The 21962-nt window shown below is 38.3% G+C and overlaps 1 protein-coding gene across 8 annotated transcripts in view; it reads right to left on the reverse strand.

Annotated features, from left to right (window-relative positions):
* Positions 1-1060: 1060 nt before the first annotated feature.
* LOC148864725 (uncharacterized) overlaps positions 1061-21962 on the reverse strand; it is a 79498-nt gene continuing 58596 nt past the window's right edge. For 7 of the 8 annotated variants that reach the window (XM_088976865.1, XM_088976860.1, XM_088976859.1 and 4 more), the window contains 9 exons: positions 6782-6882; positions 6607-6691; positions 6431-6517; positions 6253-6345; positions 6049-6180; positions 5863-5963; positions 5686-5758; positions 5508-5570; positions 1061-1417 (listed from right to left, as the gene is read on the reverse strand). In XM_088976865.1, coding sequence (XP_088832991.1) covers positions 1397-1417; positions 5508-5570; positions 5686-5758; positions 5863-5963; positions 6049-6180; positions 6253-6345; positions 6431-6517; positions 6607-6691; positions 6782-6882 — 756 coding nt within the window. In that variant the 3' untranslated portion in view covers positions 1061-1396. The remainder of the gene's footprint in view (positions 1418-5507; positions 5571-5685; positions 5759-5862; positions 5964-6048; positions 6181-6252; positions 6346-6430; positions 6518-6606; positions 6692-6781; positions 6883-21962) is intronic. The other variant, XM_088976866.1, reaches the window with a different exon arrangement.

Below are 21962 nucleotides of genomic sequence, written 5' to 3' on the forward strand. Positions count from 1 at the left end.
TCAGTTGATCATGGCTAATTAACTTTCACCTTACCCAGTTATGGTGCTTTAAAAGTATCCATATTAAACATACATGCATAATTATATGACATTTATATATAAATATTTAAGAGACTTGTTGGGTCGGGTTGCCCAAAACCTCAACTCTAACCCAATCTGAGGTCAGGTTCATAGTTTTTAACCAACCCAACTTTTATTTTGAGATTACGTTTCCTGTTTACTGCGATGGTAAGACAAACCCGAGACTGTTGAACATGTCAGTGTTTGGTGAAAAAGGCAAAATATCACATCAATCGGGCGTTTGATTAAAACATTGGCGTATTCAAAAGACACTAAAGCTCAGTTTGGAAGGAGTACAAATATAAAAATACATATTTGTATTTGTACTTCCAAACTGAGAGTCTCAGGTTTGTCCTGCCATGGTGGTCTCAGGTTAATGGATTGTTTGTTGAGGGATTTATTTCTAAATTCTAATAAATAACAAGTTATTGCAACTCTTAACTTTTAGATACCACGCCCTACAGAGAGTACTCTTGATCTTCATTATTTATAGTGGCCACCAGAAAGGGAAAACTTGTTTATCGCATTCCTCTTATACTTTGTGAATCATGTTTCAGTTAGCTAGTCAGGCCATTAAGATTTTCTTTTTACAAAGCATTGGTTAGAAGTGGGCAAATTTGAGCTGGTAGGCTCTCGTCAAATCTTCTAATAAACCCTTTTCCTGAACAAACTTTAGATGAATAATCTATGTTGCTTGTGGAAAATAGCAATACAAGGGAACCTTTTGTTCTTGCAGCCGAGTACATAATCCCAGCTCTTCTCTGTCTAGAAAATCAAACAGGTCTCCATTTCTAGGCTGGTTTTCAAAATTGAGGAGAGATCTTCAACTTTATTTTATGTTTCTCTTATTTTCTTCTATAAAACCAAAAATAGCCTTGAGGCCTTCGCTTCAAGCTGATCAGCCTCAGGCCGGAAAATCTCTTACTGCAACGTGTGTATTCTAACTTCTAAGTGGATGGATCTATATTTCAACTCGTGTCAAACATTGGAATGCTGAAGGTAATAACAACAAAGTCGAAATAATTTTTTGATAATTGAAATATCATTAACTAATCAAAAATATGTTTACATAAATTTTGGCTTCTGGGCCAGCACATGAGCCAGCTCTTTGGTGTATGACCTAGACTAAGATACAAAAGAGACGTTAAGAGTTTTAAATAAAAAACAATATTTTATCAAGCCAGATACAAAAAGATCAAAAATTAGAAGATTCTTTTCCCTGAAGATTAGACACCATTTTTCGCATCAGATAAAGACCATTAAAGATTCCCAACCCTGAAACCGAGCAAAAGAAATAGCTTGCAAAATAGCTCCTAATTCTGCTTCAGTGGGAATTTTAACCATCCCTAATTACCACCTGCAGCCATTAAAAGAGCTTTTGCGTTAGATTACAAACAGAAGCCATATGTTCCTCTATTTCTATACTTACACCCCCATCACATTGAATGATATAACAATCCGGTCATGGGGGAGCTGAACCTGCATTGCATACTTTACTAGTGGAACCGGAAAAATTAGTCACCTCCCTGTAAAGTATTTAAAACATTATAAACCGACTTAAGCACCCAATCAACTGTTAAAAATTCTTTCATTTCAAGCTTTCCACATAAAAAAAACAACTGCCAGCCATGATAAGAGACTCTTAAAAGTCCTGACTATTTGTTCCCGAATTCTAGACCAAATAAAAAAAATCCTTTCTAGTATTACATTGGCTTTCCTGGAAAGCAATAGACCACAGAGTTGCAAACAAAACCAAACAAGGGACAAATACAAAGAGAAGAATAACAGATTCAAGAGCACTTTTTTTTGGGTCCAGATTCAACACTACTTTGACACATAGGATAAATATCATCATCAACAATTCTTTTAGCACACAAATCAAAATTAAGAAACAAAAACCACGATATAATCTCCAAAGAAACAAACGAATAGCCAACTTCGAAATTTCCTAATCGAACTCAAATTAGAATCTTCCAATGGAAAGTGACAAAACCAAACAAAAATTTTTAATTTTAACCTTACCATTTACATCTCTTGTCCAAACAAATCTATCAGCATTTCTGTTACCAAAAATAAGTGTTCAAACTCTGAGATAGGCTGCTGAAAAATCTCAGACAATTTCTGAATATCCCACCTAGCTGAAGATTGGCATTTTAAATCTTTGACCTATAAGTCCTAAAACCTATGAGATGGAGAGCCGGTAGAAACCATGAAAGAGTTATTGATTGCTATTCAAGGGACATCCCAGACTTTATTTGTTGAATTTAGACCTTATTGTTGGGAATAAATGCATTAACGCTTTAGCTTAAGCTTTCCAAAGGGGTGCAGCACAACTTGGAATTCTTTCATTGTTAGTTAAATATTTACTTTGTAATAGTTGCATCCACAAAGAACTCCCTCCAGAAACAAGCCTATTGACTAATTTACAAATTGAAGGTTTATTTACAAGACCCATTCTCTTACAACCCAAGCCACCTTTTTAGGACAAAATAATTTTTCCCAACTTGCCTGTTTCAAATGATTCTTCAACCAAAACTTTCTTTGAGGTTTTTCCATTTCATTTTCTCCAAGGAAACTAAACAGCACGTCTACAATGCACATAATAGATTGTAAAACCGAATGAACCAAAGTTTGTCTCCGAGCATAAGATAAAGAAGAAGCCTTCCACTCACTAAGCTTATCTTTCAACTTTTTCTAAAATAAACTCCAAAGATTTTGCTTTGTGTTTCCTCCATAAGATGGGCACTCCCAAATGTTTACAGTCCTTATTTGAGACATTTTCGTTTGCCTTCTCAACATTTTAGCACCTTTATGAGTAATACAACTAAACCAAATCCCAGAATTTCGAAAAATTTATGGAAAAACCAGAGAGTTCATGGAATTTTTTTTGACAACTTCAATAAAACTAGCCACTTCATCCATCCCCATTAGCTTCCCCCCCCCCCCCCCCCCCCCCCAAATAAATAAAAAACAACACATCATCCAGAAAATGAAAATGAGATATCTTAAGAGCATACGATTGAACTTGAAACCCCATCAACTTAATTATTTCATTATCTTGCAAGATAAATTTTGTAAAACCCTCCATTACAAGAACAAATAAATAAGAGAACTAGGATGAATGCAACCTGTCTCTCTTATTTCTCATAAGCCTGACTAGTAGTTTGTACAAGATAGTGGCAAAGGTGTTGTTGACATGACTGAAGTAGGGGTGAGCACTACAGTGTTTTAAAGCGCAGGCCAATTTGTGCCCGAGGCACAAGGCGAGGCACCTGCCTTTTTGAAGCAAGGTGCAAAAATACAAAAACAATGATAAAAAATAAAAAAAAGTCAGAAAATTCAAAAAATGCCCAAAAAAATTTAAACATAATATTAATAAAAAAAATCTAAACTTAAATTTTAAAATAAATGTTTTAGAAAACGTATTATCTAAAATTAAAAGACATAAACATGACATGTAAAGCGTATTCAAATGAAAATTAAAAAATAATATCAAACATATAAAACATTTTCAATAATGTAAAACCCAAAATCTCTTTTTTCCTCAATTGCATTACTTCAAGTAACTAATGTGATATAAAACGTATTACATTCTTGATTCTACGAGCCGCCTCCAAGTAGCTATGTGCCACGCCCCTCGAGGCAAGCCCAAACAAGTCCATGTTAGGGTCTTAAATTCTTAGTTCTCACACAAAAAAAATATTTTTATAATTTTAGTTGCTTTTCAAGAAGATATTATATATAATATGTAAGATATAATATATAATATATTATATGTTCATATATTAATATATAATAAAATAAAATTTTGATTTCACAATATATATTTTATAATTATAATATATTATATGTTATAATATATATAATAGAGTATATATTATTAAAAAAAAATTGGTTTTAACCGAAATAATCAAAAAACAAACAAAAAATTTCAGTTTTTCTATAATTCGGTTTCGGTTTCAATTTTGATTTTTAATTTTTTAGTTCGGTATTGAAAATTTTGGACCAAATAAATTGAATGATCACCCCTAGAAGTAAGTGCTTCACTTTGTACTCTCAAAGGAACATGGAGCTTTTGTGAAAAATTGACAAATATTAGATCAAACCCTTATTACAAATGAGGATGTGGAGGATAAAATGGACCATGGGCTATTTGAGGACCACCTGCTTTTCTATTCTCATCAAAGGATCACCTAAGGATTTTATTTTCAAGGCTACTAGAGGGATTCATCAAGGTGATGCATTGTCTCCAATTGTTATTATGTTGGTGGCTGAGATTTTAAGTGGATTGCTAAAATAAGCTGATGAGACAAACATCTTTCAAGGTTCTAGAGTGGGGGATGATGGTCAAGTGGAATTTTTGTTTGGACCATCTATCACTTCCTGCTCTTAAGAAGTTGGTTCCTAGTTTAGCGTCTATTACTGAGTTGCAACGTGAACCGTTTCAGGTTGGCAAGTGTAGTCGAGTGTCATTTGTTCCTAGAGAAAATAATAGTGTCAAGTCCTTTAGTTATTGTCCAAAACATGTGCATAAGATGGGTCCATGTTCTTGTCCATTCTAATGTTGGGGGTCCTTTGTTCATCTGTTTGATTCCTATCGGAAGTTTGTGTCTCTTGTTTCCTCCATGACTATTCCTAGGTCTGGTCTTACCAAATTGGAAGATGGCAATGGATGAAGAATTTCATGCTCTTCAGACTAATCATACTTGGGATCTCACTCCTCTCTCTTGGAAACAAGGCAGGTTGTCCTTGAGTTTACACAGTTAAGCATTGGCTTGATGATAGTGTGGAGCAGTATAAAGCATGGTTGGTGGCAAAATGTTACACCCAAACTTATTGTGTTGATTACATTGACACATCTCGAGTTGCTAAGATGAGCTTTGTATGTCTTATTATTTCTTTGGCAGCATACTATGATCAGTTGTTATTTCAGTTGAATGTGAAGAATGCCTTCCTCCATGGTGACCTCTAGGAGGAAGTGTTTATGGAGCAACCTCCCAGGTATGTTGCCCAGAGGGAGGTTGGGAAGGTATGAAATACCATACATGTATTAATAGAGTATAATGAACAATATGATATGAGATGGCATAATCTAAAGTGGCCTAATTTTTAGGCTCAATATACAACAGTTTTCTGAGTCAATTCCATTTAATATATCATGAATGAACCAATTTTGTGATTCAAAAACAGTGGGGAAGCAGTTTTCCTGGTCATCAGTACAAGTATCCATAGACAGTTCTTTCTTTAGTTCCCATTTTGAGTTTGAAAACGTTTTTGTAATTTCAAATGGGATAGTGGTCAAACTGGATTTTGTACTTCTCCACTGTACAGCCCCTGGTTGTACATGGGAACTTTATTTATCTATTTTAATGAATTGATACTTTACCTCTTCTAAAAAAATGGTGAGATATATGAAGACTATAATCATTTTTAATTGCTTTAAATACCTTATTTTCTGGATGCAACAATAGATCAGCCATAACCTTCATGCGGAAGTATGGGATATCATCCTATATTTTCAAAAAGTTAAACAATATTAAGTCAAACATAAATGTTAAGAAAAAAATTCCATAAATTAAGGGATAAAAAAAATAAAGAAAACATTTGGAGCTTATTTTCAATTACCTGTGCAAAGGACTTCATTAACCGTCCATCCCAATACTCCATATAACATATCACAAATATACCACAATCGCAACTGTTACAAATAACAACCACCATTTAACCTCTTGCATCTGATCCATTATAGTTACTAATAATGCCAAAGCTAATAATAAATACATCAATTATTGAATCAATTACTCGGATTTTTGAATTGGAAGTTCGGGAAGTAGCACAGGCCATTCTGTAATTGCCATGGGTCTTCCACTCAAGCTACTCAGTATGTCGTTACAAGTTTCTTTCTAGAAATTAAACCCAACCTTTGATTAGCACATGGCAATAGATGATGACAAGAACAATTAAAACAATATTTACTGCAATACAAACCATTCTAAGAAGATACTTCAGCTCTATAGTGAATCCATCCATTGGTAAGCTGTTAAGAACCTCCACTCTCTTATCCCTTAGATTTATGACATATACGAACCAGTGGGAGTCAACGCAAAGGGGAATGAATAACTGTTTGCAAAATATTAAAGTTAGTTGTACTTCAAATTAATTTATCTATTGCATGAGTTATCCAAGACATACCAATTCACATTGCAACAGATCATATTTAAGTAGACTTTGATAAAAAGCTTTCAACTCCTCTAGACTTGGGGGTTCATCTTTTAGAATCTTTTCCTGCATTTACAATTAGGAAAATTGGTAGATAAGACAAGGGTAAGTCATCTTACTGTTTTAGTATATGTAAGAATTGAAAACTTACCGCAAAATATGAGGGAAAGTAATGACGTTTTACCAAACCATTAGCTAACTGTTCATGCACTAGTACATCCATCACGCAGTTCATAACCTGCACAACAAACAAAGCTTGTTATTTTAACTCATTGTTATATAGATATACAAAGTAAATCACTATAATTTGTCTTGATTACAACTTACAGCACTAGAAACCCAATTACCATCCCTCATGCAAAGAAGCTCAGACCTTGTTAGGTGAGACGTCCATAGAATTACCAAATTTTCACTATATAAAAGGATATAGTTACACGGAATAATTGAAGCTACATGTGATAACAAAGAATAATAAAATTAATGGGTATCTACATGTACTTACTCAAATGGTCCATTGGGGTTAAATAAAGCATATACAATTGCTTTTTTCTCCAATTCGGTGAAAGAAGGAAAATCTGAAGCATGTGGAAACAACACAGTTGTCTGTTAACAAGAAAATGCATAGTTACTATATAGTTCTGAAAAACTCGAAAACAAAGATTTATTTCACTTTGAACGAAAAAAAAAACACCAAAGGATTAGTGACATGAAATTCATTCTGAGCTGTAAATTTTGTACCCCACCATTGATGCAGCATTATAACATTGGATTTGCAAAGTTGTAGAGGGTTTAGGGACGATGAGACTGCTTATGTGGTTAATCTTTTGCAAATACTAGGCAAAACTTTTTTGGATCCTTCTAGTCATGACATAAGGATTTGAGCTCCTCAGCCAAGATACTCTTTTCTTGTGTCTCCTTTTTCAACTCTCTCTACCAGCCTGCTTCTCCTCAGGTTTTTCATCCCAATGAAGTATGGTATCGTCTGATACCCCTCAAAGTAGCTGCTTTTTGTTGGGAAATGTGTCACGAGAAGGTGAATACTTTGGATTAATTGCAAAGAAGAAGATTGTTTATGTGCTTATCCCCAAATTGGTGCATCCTTTGTAGATCTAATGGTGAGAGTTGTTATCCCCATCTAATCTCCTGTCCGTTCACCGCAAACATTTTGGATTGGTTGTTTTCTTTATTTTGGAGCAGGTGGAATTTCCCAACAAAGGTAAACCTTCTGTTTGACCCATCTACTTTCATCTGGCCTATGAAAGGGGAAGAACAATGTGCAGATTAGAGCAACTCTGATTTGGACGCTACCAAGAAATAAATGCACCTAGAAAGGGAGATGGTAAAAGAGTTTATGACAATAGAGCTAATACATTGGATTCCTCACTATTCTCCTTTGATGACCTTCGGAGAAATTGGGTTGTGGTGGAAAGAAGCTCTTTTAGAAAGGAAAGAGCAACCACAGTGTGGATGCATCTAGAAGGATATGTGAAACTAAATTTTCATAGAAGCAGTCACGACAATCCAGGCAGGTCCCTTAGGACCTGGAGGGGCTAATGAGACAAGGAAGGGCACATTATTGCTTTATTTTCGGGTCAGATGGGAGTGCAGAACTCTGTAAGGGTTGATTTGATGGTAGTTTTGCAAGGAGTTCAGATTGCATATAAGTTAAACATGGGATATTTGTTGGTTGAAGGTGATTCTAAGCTAGTGGTAGGATGGTTGAAAGAACCAGAGTCAGTAATTTGGTGCTACAAATATGAAATGAAGAAATTTAAATGGTTTACAAGAAACATGACTCTAAGAATACATTCGATGAGAGGGTCAACTAATGCATTTTCTGGTACACAAGCCAAATACGACATGGATAGGGACCATCTGTACTGGGCTTAATTGTAATTTGTTATTCTTGTTTGATATGGAAGGCCACAGTTTACGTCTACCTTTGGGATGCTTGAATTGTTTATTTTTATGATTAATGAATTCATTTTTAATAATAAAAAACATTGGATTTGCAAACACATGGGGTAGAACATTTTAGAGCTCAAGTTGCAAAATTTACGTCTCAAGGTGCAATAATGGCACTAGAAAACATGTTTCTGTACTATAGAATTTTTGTCAATATTAACATCAAGGAATCAATAAAGTGATAATGATGTTAATTGGAAAAAAGAAAATAAATTGACTTGTATGAAAATTTGATATTAGTTTTTCTATAAACTAGGGTTGGAAGATTTCAGGCACTCAAGCCCATCCAGAAACATATTGGTTGTACTCAAGTAAAATATAGAAAAACTAATAAAATCAAGTGAACTTTACTTACCAAAGATAAGGAAAATTGCCCTATAATGCATTATAACTTCCTAAGATGGCTACATACTGAAAACTAAGTTGGAAGGATAGAAGTATAGAGAGAGGGAAAGAGAGGAGAAAGGGTAGAGAAAGAGAAGAGAGAGAAATGCCAAAGAATCACTCCTAGGGTGATCTTTAATCACTTTTTCTGTGGATCATGTGATCCCTGTACCTGAGAATGGTGACTTTGTAGGTCACGGATGACCTGTGTGTGACAGTTTCTGGTACAAGAGCTCTGTTTGTGATCTCCTTTGGTGTTTGAGGTGAAGATCAGTCTGGAAAAATTATTTTTTATTTGACTGTGACTGTAGAGTCTGTTCAGCCATAAAATCAACCAAAAAATTATTTTTTTTTGGAAAATTAGAGCTGTTTTGTGTCCAGATCATGTCCAGACTGTAGTAGGGGTGCGTGAGCTGAAGTTTTAGTGTGTTTCTAGGACCAACCTGTATCAGAAGTTACCCTTAGGTGTGCGTTCAAAGCTGAATAGTGAACCGAATTATGTCCTTTAAATATTCTGCATACTTGGGTGTTAGTGTAGGTCAAAATGGAATGAGTGGGGAATAGATATGGGTTTCCTATGGCTGTAGTCCCCTTTGCTGGACTTAATTACCTTAAATGGTCTAGGGGAATTAAACTCTACACCACTGCCAGGGGAAAATAGGGTACATCAATGGTAAGGTGAAGGAACCAAAGATTGGGAGTGCTGAACATGACAGATAGGATCAAGAGAATAGCATGGTGATGTCGTGGTTCTTGGTTTTCATACTGCTACAGGGGAGAAAGACTTTTATGTGGGCTGAAATGGCTTATGAAATATCGGAACAAGCAAAATTGACCTATTCAGAATAGAGGCACTATGTGAAGATCTACCAATTGCAAGCTGAATCATCCACTTGTAAGTAGGGAGAGAGGAGTCTCTTAGTATATTACTCAGATTTGAAATCAATCTAGAAGGAGTTGGATCATTATCAAAGTGTAAATTGGAAGTGTGATGAAGATGCAAAAGCTTATAAGTCCCTTGTCTCTCAACAACGGGTATTTGCTTTTCTCTTGGGACTGAACCCTATATATGAGTCTATAAGAGTACAAATCTTGTGAAGTAAGGACTTACCTTCAGTCAAGGAGGTTTATGCCTTAGTCTAGTCTGAGGAGAGTAGAAGTGTGACGAGTTGTTCAGAGGGAGAGCTAGTTGCAATGGTAGTCAAGGGAGGTACATGTGGAAATGGAGGGAGTTATTTCAAGAAGGGTGACTTCTTAAAGAAGGTGGATGACAAAGATAAACTGTGGTGCACACACTGTCAGAAGTCCAAGCACACTTGGGACACATGTTGGGATCCCCATGGGAAGCCTAAGTGGGCTTAGGAATTAATAAAAAAATATTAGAGTAAAAAGCCAGTCCAACAAAATCAGAAGAAATATAATTCAGCAAATGTGGCTTCTCAAGAGACTTGTCCCACAACATCTTAGGAATGTCCCTCTGGTTTTGATCCCAAGGAAGAGATTATCAACTCCTTTCATGACCACTTGGATTTATTGGTAGAACACTTTGTCAAGTGGATTCTAGTTCCACACTTCCATTCCTTTTGCGTCTACATCAAATAACTTTGCTACTGCTTTCCATGTGTCATCTCATACCTCTGAATCCCCCTAGATTATTAACTCCGAAGCTTCCAAACATATGACTAGTAAGTCAAATTTGTTTTAGGCATGTTAGAATGTTAGAGTGATGTTCGGCTGATAAGAGTTCTTATTAGCCCATTCTTATGTTTAACTTATCTTGTAACTGGGCTTGTGTTAATGGGCCTAATCCTGTTTAATGATTTAAGTCATCTGGGTGTCCCATCACTAATCAGGGGCATCCCAGTAATTTCTTGTACCTTGTACTATATTCATCTATAAATAAAGGACTGGTCGACTGGATAGTACAGTTTGACATTCTCTTCAGTTCTGTGGTTCTCTTCTCTTCCTTGCTACTTCGAGTATAGCTCTTCAGATTACATGGTATCAGAGCATTAGCTCCTTCCTGGTTTCAGCAGGCACACTCTTTTCTCTTGCTGTCTTTTCATCTTCTCTCTTCCTTTTCTGGGTTGCTGCAGTGAAGACCTAGGAGTGTAAGAGAGTAAAGCAAGTTCGAACCTAGGGTTTCTCTTGGTTGTAGGACTCAAGGGAAGTAAGACCCAGAAGTAGATGTCCTACTAGATTATCTCCAGCAAATAGTAGCTATTGGGCTACTAAGAGAGGTCTGTATAGGACAGACTTAGTTGAGGACTGATTTCAGTAGTCCTAGCACTAGCCGAAAGGGGGAGAGCTTCCTCTACAGTTGCAGCTTCGTGCTCCAGCAAGACTTGCGCAGAACAAGTGGTAAAGACTTAGCCTTCTCTACAGTTGCAGCTTCGTGCCCCAGCAAGACTTGGGCAGAACTGTGGTAACTTCAGTTACAGATTCTCTTCAGGTCGGTTATCAGTCCTACTTTGTGAACTTCAGTTACTGCACTGCACAGTTACTTCAGGTTGCAGAACAAGCCCTAATTGAAGTAACTTCAGTTACTAGCACTGTGAACTGGTTCAGTTACTTCGACCAGTCCTAAACAGCACTGCACAGTACCCGAACTGTGAACACTTCTACCAGCACTGTGAACACTGTGATCACTTCGGCCAGTCCTAAACAGAACCACCTACAGCACTGTGAACAACTCTTGGACTGAAGTCAGGATGTCCTCACTATCCGGTGAAGTTTCCTCTAGAGATAACAGACCTGTTACAAGGTCCTCAAACCTGGAAAACCCTAATCTACACAACTTGCAGATTACAAGTGTGTTGCTAGATGAGTATAACTTCAGAGAATGGTTTGTCTCAGCAATGCTGTTCATTACCTCTCGTGAGCTCACATGCCATTTGGATGGAGACAAGAAACAACCAGAAATTGGAAGTCCTGATTACACCGTGTGGCGCAAGGAAAATGCCACAGTCATGTCTTGGTTGCTGGCCTCTATGACTCCTAGGGTGGCCAGAACTGTTCATCACTTCCCCATAGCTGCTAAAATTTGGGAGAAAGTATCTAAGACATATGGCCAGAAAAAGAACAATGCTAGAATCTACAGGCTGAACCAAGACATTGCAGCCCTAAGGCAAGGAGACATGTCCGTGGCAACCTACTTTGCAACACTGGAAGGCCTCTGGGAAGAGCTTGACCACCATTTGATTTTGGATTGGGAAAATGCTAATGATAAGGGGAGGCATGATAAGCAGATTGAGGAGGGCAGAGCCTTCAAGTTTTTGGCGGGTCTTGACCCCGTATATGAAGGTATAAGGTCACAGATTCTAGGGAGAGATGAATTACCTGAGCTTCACCATGTCTACTACCTGGTGAGGAATGAAGAAGTAAGGAGAAAGGAGATGCAAGTTGACTCCCAGACACAGTCAACAGAACTACCTGGAGAACATTCAGCCTTAGTCTCCACTAAGGGGAATAGATTTTCAGACAAGAAGTCCCTCAAGTGTACACATTGTGGTGGTGAGAAACACACAAAGGAGAAATGTTGGGTCCTGTGCCCTCATTTGAAGCCAGCTGCTCTAAGAAAGGACAAAAGGCAACATAAGGGCCACACGGAAAGTGGGAATCTTGCCACCAACAACAGTAGTGACAACTCACAGAGTATTCAGACAGTGTCTTCTTCCACCGCAAGGCAGCCTGCCGACTCCTCTGGACCAAGTACTTTGGGCTTCACAACTAGTGAGGTAGAGGTTCTCAGTCGGGCATTAGCCCGTCTGAAGAACAATTCTTTAGCTTCCACCTCTCTTGCCAAATCAGGTACAACCTCTGCATTTAGTGCATCTAGTTCCATTAATTCTACCTCTTGGGTGATTGATTCCGGAGCCACTGACCATATGACACATATGTCCTCCTTATTCTCCACATATCATTTGTTGTCTGGCCAGGATAAGATGAGAGTAGCTGATGGGTCCCTCTCCACCATCTCTGGAAAGGGGGTGGTTGACCTAAGCAAGGATCTCTCTCTTAAATCAGTCCTACATGTTCCTAGTCTTACCTCAAATCTGTTGTCTGTTTCAAAGCTTACAAAAAACTTGAACTGCAGTATAACTTTCTTTCCTTCTCATTGTGTCTTCCAGGACAGATTGACGAGGAGAACGATTGGGAGTGGTCATGAGTATGGGGACCTCTACTATTTTGATGAAGATGTCAGCTCAGCCTTGCAAGCTTCTACTACTAGTCCGGAAAGTGTGGAGTCAATAGCTAGGCTGCACTTGTGGCATGCTAGGCTAGGTCATTTGTCATTTTCTTCCTTAGCAATGTTGTTTCCCGAATTATGTAAGGGCATTCCGAGTCAGAATTTAATTTGTGGTGTGTGTCAAATGTCAAAACAATGTAGATCAATGTATCCAATTTCTAGTAATGAAATTCAAGCCCCTTTTGATTTGGTTCATTCTGATGTTTGGGGTCCTTCACCCATTGTTTCCATTGATGGCTTCCGTTACTTTATCAGTTTTATTGATCATTATTCTCGGTGCACTTGGATTTATCTGTTGAAAGGACGTGAAGAAGTTCCCCGGATAACTATGATGTTTTGCAAGATGGTTGAAACACAATTTGATAAAAAGATCAAGCAATTCCGTTCAGACAATGCAGCTGAATACTTTGAAAGATCCCTGAACTCATTCATGGAAGATGCAGGCATGTTACATCAATCATCATGTGCTTACACCCCTCAGCAAAATGGGGTTGCTGAACGCAAGAACAGGCATCTATTGGAGACAGCTCGAGCCCTTCTTTTCCAGCACAATGTGCCCAAGCAATATTGGTCTCAAGCTGTTCTCACTGCATCATACCTGATAAATCGGATGCCATCTAAGGTACTGGGTATGAAGACCCCTTTCTCTGTTTTGTGTCCCACTCTTCCAGAATTTCCTCTTCCCTTGCGGGTTTTTGGTTGTACATGCTTCATACATGTGAAAGATCCAAAGAAGACCAAGCTGGATCCTAAGGCTACAAAGGGAATATTTTTGGGGTACTCTCCTACGCAGAAGGGGTATAAGTGTTATGATCCTGTTTCCAAGAAAAAATATGTCACTAGGGATGTAGTCTTTTTTGAGTCTCAACCCTATTTCCAGTCTTCTCAGAATCCTCTTCAGGGGGAGAGTAGTGGGTTGGAAGAGGATTCTCATTCTCCCTTCTTTTTTGTTCCCATTTCATCACCTTCCACTACTACTAGCTGTAACATTCCGGGTCAACCTAGTGAGACTTCCACTGTGCCAGTTGCTTCTCCAAATTCGGCTGATGCTTCTAAAGGTTCCAGTAAACAAGAGAAAGAGATACTTACATACAGTAGAAGGAAGAAGGCCCCTCAACCTCATGATTGCAACCAGTTGAACTCAGATCAATCTGTCTCTGCAATCCAAGGTAATTCTGATTCACTCAATTCAGATTTGGATCTTCCTATTGCTCTCCGTAAGCTTGTTAGTTCTTGTACCACTCGGCATCCCATTGCCGATTATGTTTCTTACTCACACTTATCCCCTGCCTATCATTCCTTTGTGTCTGCTCTTTCCTCTGTATGTGTCTCTTCCAGGTATTCAGAGGCGGCATCTGATCCAAGGTGGAAAGAAGCCATGAATGAGGAGATGAAAGCCCTAATGAAAGCAAGGACATGGGAATTGGTGGACCTGCCAGAAGGGAAAGGCACTGTTGGGTGCAAGTGGGTATTCACAGTAAAGCACAGGGAAGATGGGTCAATTGAGAGGTACAAGGCCAGACTTGTGGCAAAGGGATTTACACAAAAGGAAGGAATTGACTACAAGGAAACCTTTGCCCCAGTAGCAAAGCTCAACACAATCAGGGTTCTACTGTCACTAGCAACAAAATTCTCTTGGGAACTTCATCAGCTGGATGTGAAGAATGCCTTCCTAAATGGTGATCTTCATGAAGAGGTATTCATGGAACCCCCACCTGGATATGATGTTGGAAAGAAGGTATGTAAACTAAGGAAAGCATTATATGGTTTGAAGCAATCTCCCCGGGCATGGTTTGAGAGACTTTGTTTGGCCATGAAGAAAGTAGGGTACACTCAGAGCAGTGCAGATCATACATTGTTTACAAGGAGACAGGATGACAAACTTACAACACTCATTGTGTATGTGGATGATATGGTGATTACTGGAAATGATATGAAAGAGATGAAGAGGCTGAAGGAGTTCTTAGCTTCAGAATTTGAGATCAAAGACCTGGGAAATCTGAGATACTTTCTTGGAATTGAAGTTGCTAGATCAAGAGAAGGAATCTACATATGTCAAAGAAAGTATGTGCTAGATCTCCTAGAGGAAACAGGCATGATGGGGTGCAGGCCAGCAGACACTCCAATAGAACCAAGCCATGGATTACAAGAATCAATGGGTGAGGAATACTGTGATAAGGAAAGGTACCAAAAGTTGGTAGGAAAACTGATATACTTATCCCTTACTCGGCCAGACATTGCCTATGCAGTGCATGTTGTCAGTCAATTCATGCACTCACCAAAGGCCCCTCATATGAGAGCAGTGGAAAGAATCCTCAGATACTTGAAGACTTGCCCAGGGAAAGGAATTCTATTCAGAAAAAATAGCAGACTTGAAATTGAAGCCTACACTGATGCTGATTGGGCTGGGTCCGTTGGAGACAGAAAATCAACCTCAGGTTACTGTACATTCTTGGGAGGAAACCTAGTCACATGGCGTAGTAAGAAGCAAAATGTTGTGGCTAGATCAAGTGCAGAAGCAGAATACCAGGCTATGGCACACGGGGTTGCTGAACTCTTATGGCTCAGGACTCTCCTTAATGAGCTTGGTATCAAGACTGAGGGTCCTCTCAAGCTGTATTGTGATAATAAAGCTGCTATCAACATTGCCAACAATCCTGTGCAGCATGACAGGACAAAACATTTTGAAATTGATCGACACTTTGTCAGAGAGAGAATTATTTCAGGAGAACTTTGTGTGCCTTATACTCCATCAGAGATGCAGATTGCAGATGTATTAACTAAAGGGCTGGCATCAACGAAGTTCAGGGACATACTTGGCAAGCTAAACATGATTGATATTCATGCTTAGCTTGAGGGGGAGTGTTAGAATGTTAGAGTGATGTTCGGCTTATAAGAGTTCTTATTAGCCCATTCTTATGTTTAACTTATCTTGTAACTGGGCTTGTGTTAATGGGCCTAATCCTGTTTAATGATTTAAGTCATCTGGGTGTTCCATCACTAATCAGGGGCATCTCTGTAATTTCTTGTACCTTGTACTATATTCATCTATAAATAAAGGACTGGTCGACTGGATAGTACAGTTCGACATTCTCTTCAGTTCTGTGGTTCTCTTCTCTTCCTTGCTACTTCGAGTATAGCTCTTCAGATTACAAGGCATATAACCTTCTCTTGGGAACAGATAAGGTGAGATTAGCTGATGAGTCATTCTCTACCATAGCTGGTCAAGGAACCATCTCTCTTCCTTTTAGCCTTACCCTTTCTAATGTATTGCATGTTCCAAAATTTCCTATCAATTTACTTTCCATCAACAACACTACTCACTCCTTGAACTGCTCAATAACCTTTTTTCCATCTTTTTGTGTGTTCCAAGATTTGACCTCTGGGAGGATGATGGGTAGAGGAAATATGGTGGATGGTCTCTATGTGTTGGAGAATAAAGTTGGTCTTGTGGCTACAGTTTTTGAGTCTGTCTAGTGAGAGTCAAGCCTATTTATGGCATAGTCGTCTTGGTCATTTTTCTTTTGAGTCATTAAAATTTATGTTTCCAGAATTATTTAAGTCCTTGTCTTTAAATGAGTTGTAGTGTTAGACGTGTCAATTGAGTAAGCATTGTAGAAGTTCTTTTCCTTTAAGATCTGAATTTCCTTTTCACATTGTTTAATCTAATGTTTGGGGCCCTGTTACTCTACCTTTTGAAACTGGCTATAAATACTCCAATACTTTGATTGATGATTACTCCAGATACACCTGGACTTATCCTATGCGATCTAGAGATGAATGCTGAAGATTGTAAAAGATTTTCAGCGCATGAATTTTACTTGGTTCTAGACTGAGATTCATATTTTCCAATTAGACACAAAAGAGTATTTTCATAATAATCTCACGGAGTTCTTTGCTTCATGTGGATCCCTCCACCGAAGCTCTTGTGCTAAGACACCTCAACAAAACGATGTTGTCGAGAGAAAAACTATCATCTCCTTGAGGTTGCTCATGGACTATTACTACATATGCATGTTCTAAAACGTTTTTGGATGGATGTTGGAGTTTAAGGCCCCACATCAACTTTTGTTTCCTAAGGCTCCTTTGTTCTCTATTCCAATGCGTGTCTTTGGGTGTCGTTGCTTCGTTCACGACTTATCTTCTACTCATGGTAAACATAAACTTGACCCTCATTCTATCCTTTGTGTCTTTTTGGGTTATCGTTATCCCTTATCTCAAAAGAGCTATCGATGCTTTGATCCCGCTTCCCACAAGAACTATGTCTCCATGGATGTATCTTTCTTTGAGAATGGTCCCTTTTTTCTTGTTCCTCCTCAGGGGGAGAGTAGGGTTGAGGAGAAACAAATCCAACTTCAGCTGCCTCCTCTTCTTGATCCTCCTCCATTTCGTGTTTTTCTTTGTCGCTGCAAGGACTAGCAGAGTTCAAGAGTCATGGAGCTCGAAGATATGCTGCCAACATCATCAAATCCTCCAGATGTAGGTCCTCCTCAGCTAGGTACACTTGTTCCTGTTGATATGCCTAACCCCCTTGATATTGATCCTCTTGCTATTGATGATCTTGATGCTCCTATTGCTAAGAGAAAGGGTGTTAGATCTTGTACTACTAATCACCCTATCTCCCACTTTGTGTCTTATGATCGTATTTCACATTCATATTGTGTTTTTCTTACCTCCATTGGCAACATTTCTATTCCTAAGAATGTAGTAGATCTTTATCCATACCTGAATGGATAGATGCGATGAAGGAAGAAATTAATGCCTTGCATAAGAATGGCATATAGGAGTTGGTGAATCTTCCTGAAGGAGAAGAACCAGTGGGGTATAAGTGGGCATTCACAGTGAAGCATAGGACTAATGGTTCGGTAGAAATGTATAAAGCCAGACTGGTAGCAAAAGGTTTTATATAGGTGTATGGAGTGGACTATGCAGAGACATTCGCTCCAGTCGCAAAGATGAACTCTATTAGAATTTTCCCTTCACTAGTAGCTAATTTTGATTGAGATCTTCACCAATTGGACATTAAAAATGTATTCTTGAATGGTGACCTAGAGGAGGTGTACATGACCTAGCTTCTTGGTTTTTGTACAGAAGGTAGTGAATAGAAGGTATGCAGGTTAAAAAAATCACTATATGGGATGAAATAATCACCTTGGACTTGGTTGTACAATAGATGGGATTTAAACAATGTCAATTAGATCACAAATCATATTCTATTTGTGAAGAAAGATGAAGAGAAAATTACAACTCAAATAGTATATGTTGATGACATAGTAGTTACAAGGGATTGGAAAATTGAAATGCAGAAGTTGAAGGAATACCTAGCCACTCAGTTCGAGGTGAAAGATCTAGGTCCCTAACATTATTTCCTTGGGGTTGAAGTTGCCCACTCAAAAAGGGGCATTTTTTTTTCTCAAAGGAAGCATGTCCTAGATCTATTAGAAAACACAAACAAGTTGGGAGTGAAACCAAGTGATTCACCAATTGATCCTAACCACCGATTGGGTGATAGTCAGAGGAAAGCTATAAAAGATGTGAAGAAGTTCCAAAGACTGGTAGGAAGACTTTTACATTTATCCATGACCAGACTTGACATTGTGTATGCTATGGGTGCCCTCAGTCAGTTCATGCACAATGCCAAGACTACACGCTTTGAAGTCGTAGAGAGGATTCTTAGGTACCTCAAGAAGTTCCTAGGTGCTGGTTTGTTATTCTAGAAGCATGGGCATTTAAAGGTTGAAGCACATAGGGATGCTAACTGAGTAGGGGCGGTTGATGACAAAAAGTCCACCAATGGATATTGTACCTTTGTGGGAGGAAACTTGGTCACCTAGAAGTAAAAGGCAAAGTGTGGTGGCCAGGTCCTGTGCTGAAGTAGAACACAAAGCTATGTCCCATGGAGTTGTTGAAATCATGTGGACAAAGCCTGTTAGGTGAATTGGGTTTTGCAGTCAACAGTCCTATGTCACTATATTGTGACAACAAAGCTACCATCAACATTGCAGCAAACCCAGTCCTCCATGACAGGGCAAAATATATTGAAATGGACAAGCATTTTATTAAGGAGAAGCTCGTTAGTAGAGAAGTGTGCACTCCTTATGTTAGCTCAGAATAACAACTTGCAAATATCTTCACCAAAGGTCTCTAACACTTGCGGCATAATGATCTGTGTGACAAATTAAGCATGATTGACATCCATGTCCCAACTTGAGGGGGAGTGTTAGAATAGTTGTTTATGTAGTGAAGATGTCGCAAGGGCATATAGGTCTTTTTGCCCTTTTTAAGTTTGCCCCATATATATCAATAAAATCTGGTGCCGCTAGAGATCATTTTGAACTCCCAACTCTCTTCTCTTCTCTCATCTTTCTTCTCTCTTCTTCCTTTCTTTAGCTAGTAACTCCATACAACAAACTTGCAAGAGAACTCCAAAGAAATCTCCATTCATTCATTCATTCATTAACTTCAAAAGGAAGAGAATACATGCTAGAGGAACAGGATGCTATAGCCCGGACCCACATGGGACTGGTCAAAAGGACGAAAATACCCCTACTGTCCAAAAGTATAGAAATACATAAAATTTCAAAAAAAATCCAATTTTGATTCTTCAGCTCCTGCATTACATTGACTTCTTAGAAAATGATTGGGTATCATCTCCAAGCTTCATTACTCTAAATCTTAAAATTCCCATATATAAGAATAAAAATCCACCATGGCCCAATGTAATATAATTTATGGATTTTAGAGCATCAAATATCAAGATTATTACTAATTAACTTTATATATCATTCAGTGGAATTTGGTCATGCCATATGGATGACAAATTTCAGAGCTAATTAATGAGATATACCCTTACCTTATGGTTTCCAAGACCACTTACATATATCTTATTGGGTGGCTCCACTTGACACAAATAGGCCTTCCGTTACTGAAACATTTAGGGCTGTTCAAATTATTACTATAATCCTGGTTTTGCCCTGGTTCAAATGCTCGTCTGCTTTAAACTAAGAAACCCAAACCCTTCTTTTTGATAATTAACAGAATATGTTTCACTGAAAACTACCATACTGCACACAAAAACAGGCAGCAGGTTGAAAAGTACAATGCTGGTTTTCCCAGTAGGAGACTTACAACAAGTAAAAGGAAAAGCAAAAGCTACCATGTATTACAAGCCGGTCTTGGGCATCCCCAATCTAAACAATCCTCTATAGCCAAAGAATCAGAAAGCATATTAGCACTCTCGGCACCCACTTGAATGAGATATTCAAGGCAGCACCTAGAGATTAAGCCAGTCTAACAAATATTCTGTGTTTCCATGGGATTTGATCTTCAATTATCAACCATCTTAACACCATTTGACAGTCACCCTCTATTTCCACATTGTTCATTTCCTAAAAGACCAACAGCTTTAATCCTTGAATTAAAGCCAGAAGTTCAGCCCTTAACGAGTTACCTTGACCCATCGGACCTAATAACTTGGAATTATATTGCTACAATGATCTCTAACAACTCCCACACCAGAAGCCCCGGGGTCTCCAAGACAGCAACCATCAAAATTATGTTTGAACACCTCTACAGCAGGAGGGGACCATTCAACCATCCTTTGTTGTCTTATAATCTGAAACCCCACAACAATCTGCCACTCCCTAAGAAAATCATTAATAGATACACCTCTGAGTTCCCCACATATCACAGCCCAACGAGCAACTTCTTTTTGTTTGTGCTATTTTACTTTTGTCCCTCTTCCTCATTACTGAAACAGAGGTTGGGGATAGCAGAGAAAGATTTCTTTAGTTTCTATTGATATTCTGTAAGAAGTTCAACCAGTCTGCAAATGTACACAGAAAAAAATAAGCAACTATAAGTTCTTGGTGATTCTCAATATCCCCTTATAAACAAAAGAAAACAGCATGAAAGAACTATAGTCTTTATAACTTGTAGATCAGGAACTTGTGGATGCAAGGAATCACACCCTCAACCAGCTATAGTTCCTTTGGTATAAAGTTCTTTGTCCCCTCCGATTGCAAGCTGCAGATGCCTTGTTATACCTTTAACCTTTTGATCCTTGCTGGTATGGCCTGCCAGTTCCAAAGACTTCTGAGTAAGATAATCCAAGATCGCTGCACAGTACGCAGCAGCAGTCACCTCCACTCTTCCATTGTCTGCAATCCTGGACTTTAGGAGATGGTGGGTATGACCAACAGGAAACTGCTAGCTTGCTCAAAAGGAACAAGACAGGTTTGCTCTTGTCTTTGTCTTTGGTCACATCCAGAGATGAGAAATTCCCAGTAATCAGTCCTTTTTGCCTTTTCCCAACATCTTTACTGCCGAAAAGGGGTTCCCAATTCCTGACAATTTGCGACAGAAAGCTACTCTCAGAAGCAATTGCAGAGTGGGAAAACTTTTCACTGTGCAACAGTTCCAGGCATCTTTCATCTTTCCTTTCTTTTTCATTTTCTCTTCTTCCTCTGCTTAATCTCTTTCTTCCATACTGTCGGCAACTGAACCAGTCTGGCCAACCTCCCCTGTTCTTCCCTCACCCACCCAGCCAGTGTTTTAAAAGCACAAGGCACAAAAAAGGAACAAGGGCCAATTTGCGCCCGAGGTGCAAGGTGAGGCACATGCCTTTTTGAAGCAAGGCGCAAAAATACAAAAAATGTCAAACATAATATTAATAAGAAATATAAACTTAAATTTTAAAATTTAAAAACCTATTATCTAAAATTAAAATACATAAACATAACATGTATAGCGTATTCAAATGAGAATATAAAAATAAAATCAAGCATATAAAACATTTTCAAGCATGTAAAGCCCACAATCTCTTTTTTTCCTTAATTGCATTACTTCAAGTAGCTAATGTGATGTAAAACATATTACATTCCTGATTCTACAAGTTGCCTTTGTACCACACCCCTCGAGGCAAGCCCAAATAAGTCCATGTTAGGGTCTTAAATTCTTAATTCCCACACAAAAAATAATGATTTTATAATTTTAATTGCCTTTTAAGAAGATATTTTATTAATGAATGAATGGACAACATTAGCAAATAGGGGGTTCTTGAAGCTTCAATGATCGAGCGAAGAAT

This window comes from Nelumbo lutea, chromosome 3 (genome assembly GCF_056320005.1).
Source record: "Nelumbo lutea isolate HS-2025 chromosome 3, American lotus-T2T, whole genome shotgun sequence".
Taxonomy (NCBI): domain Eukaryota; kingdom Viridiplantae; phylum Streptophyta; class Magnoliopsida; order Proteales; family Nelumbonaceae; genus Nelumbo; species Nelumbo lutea.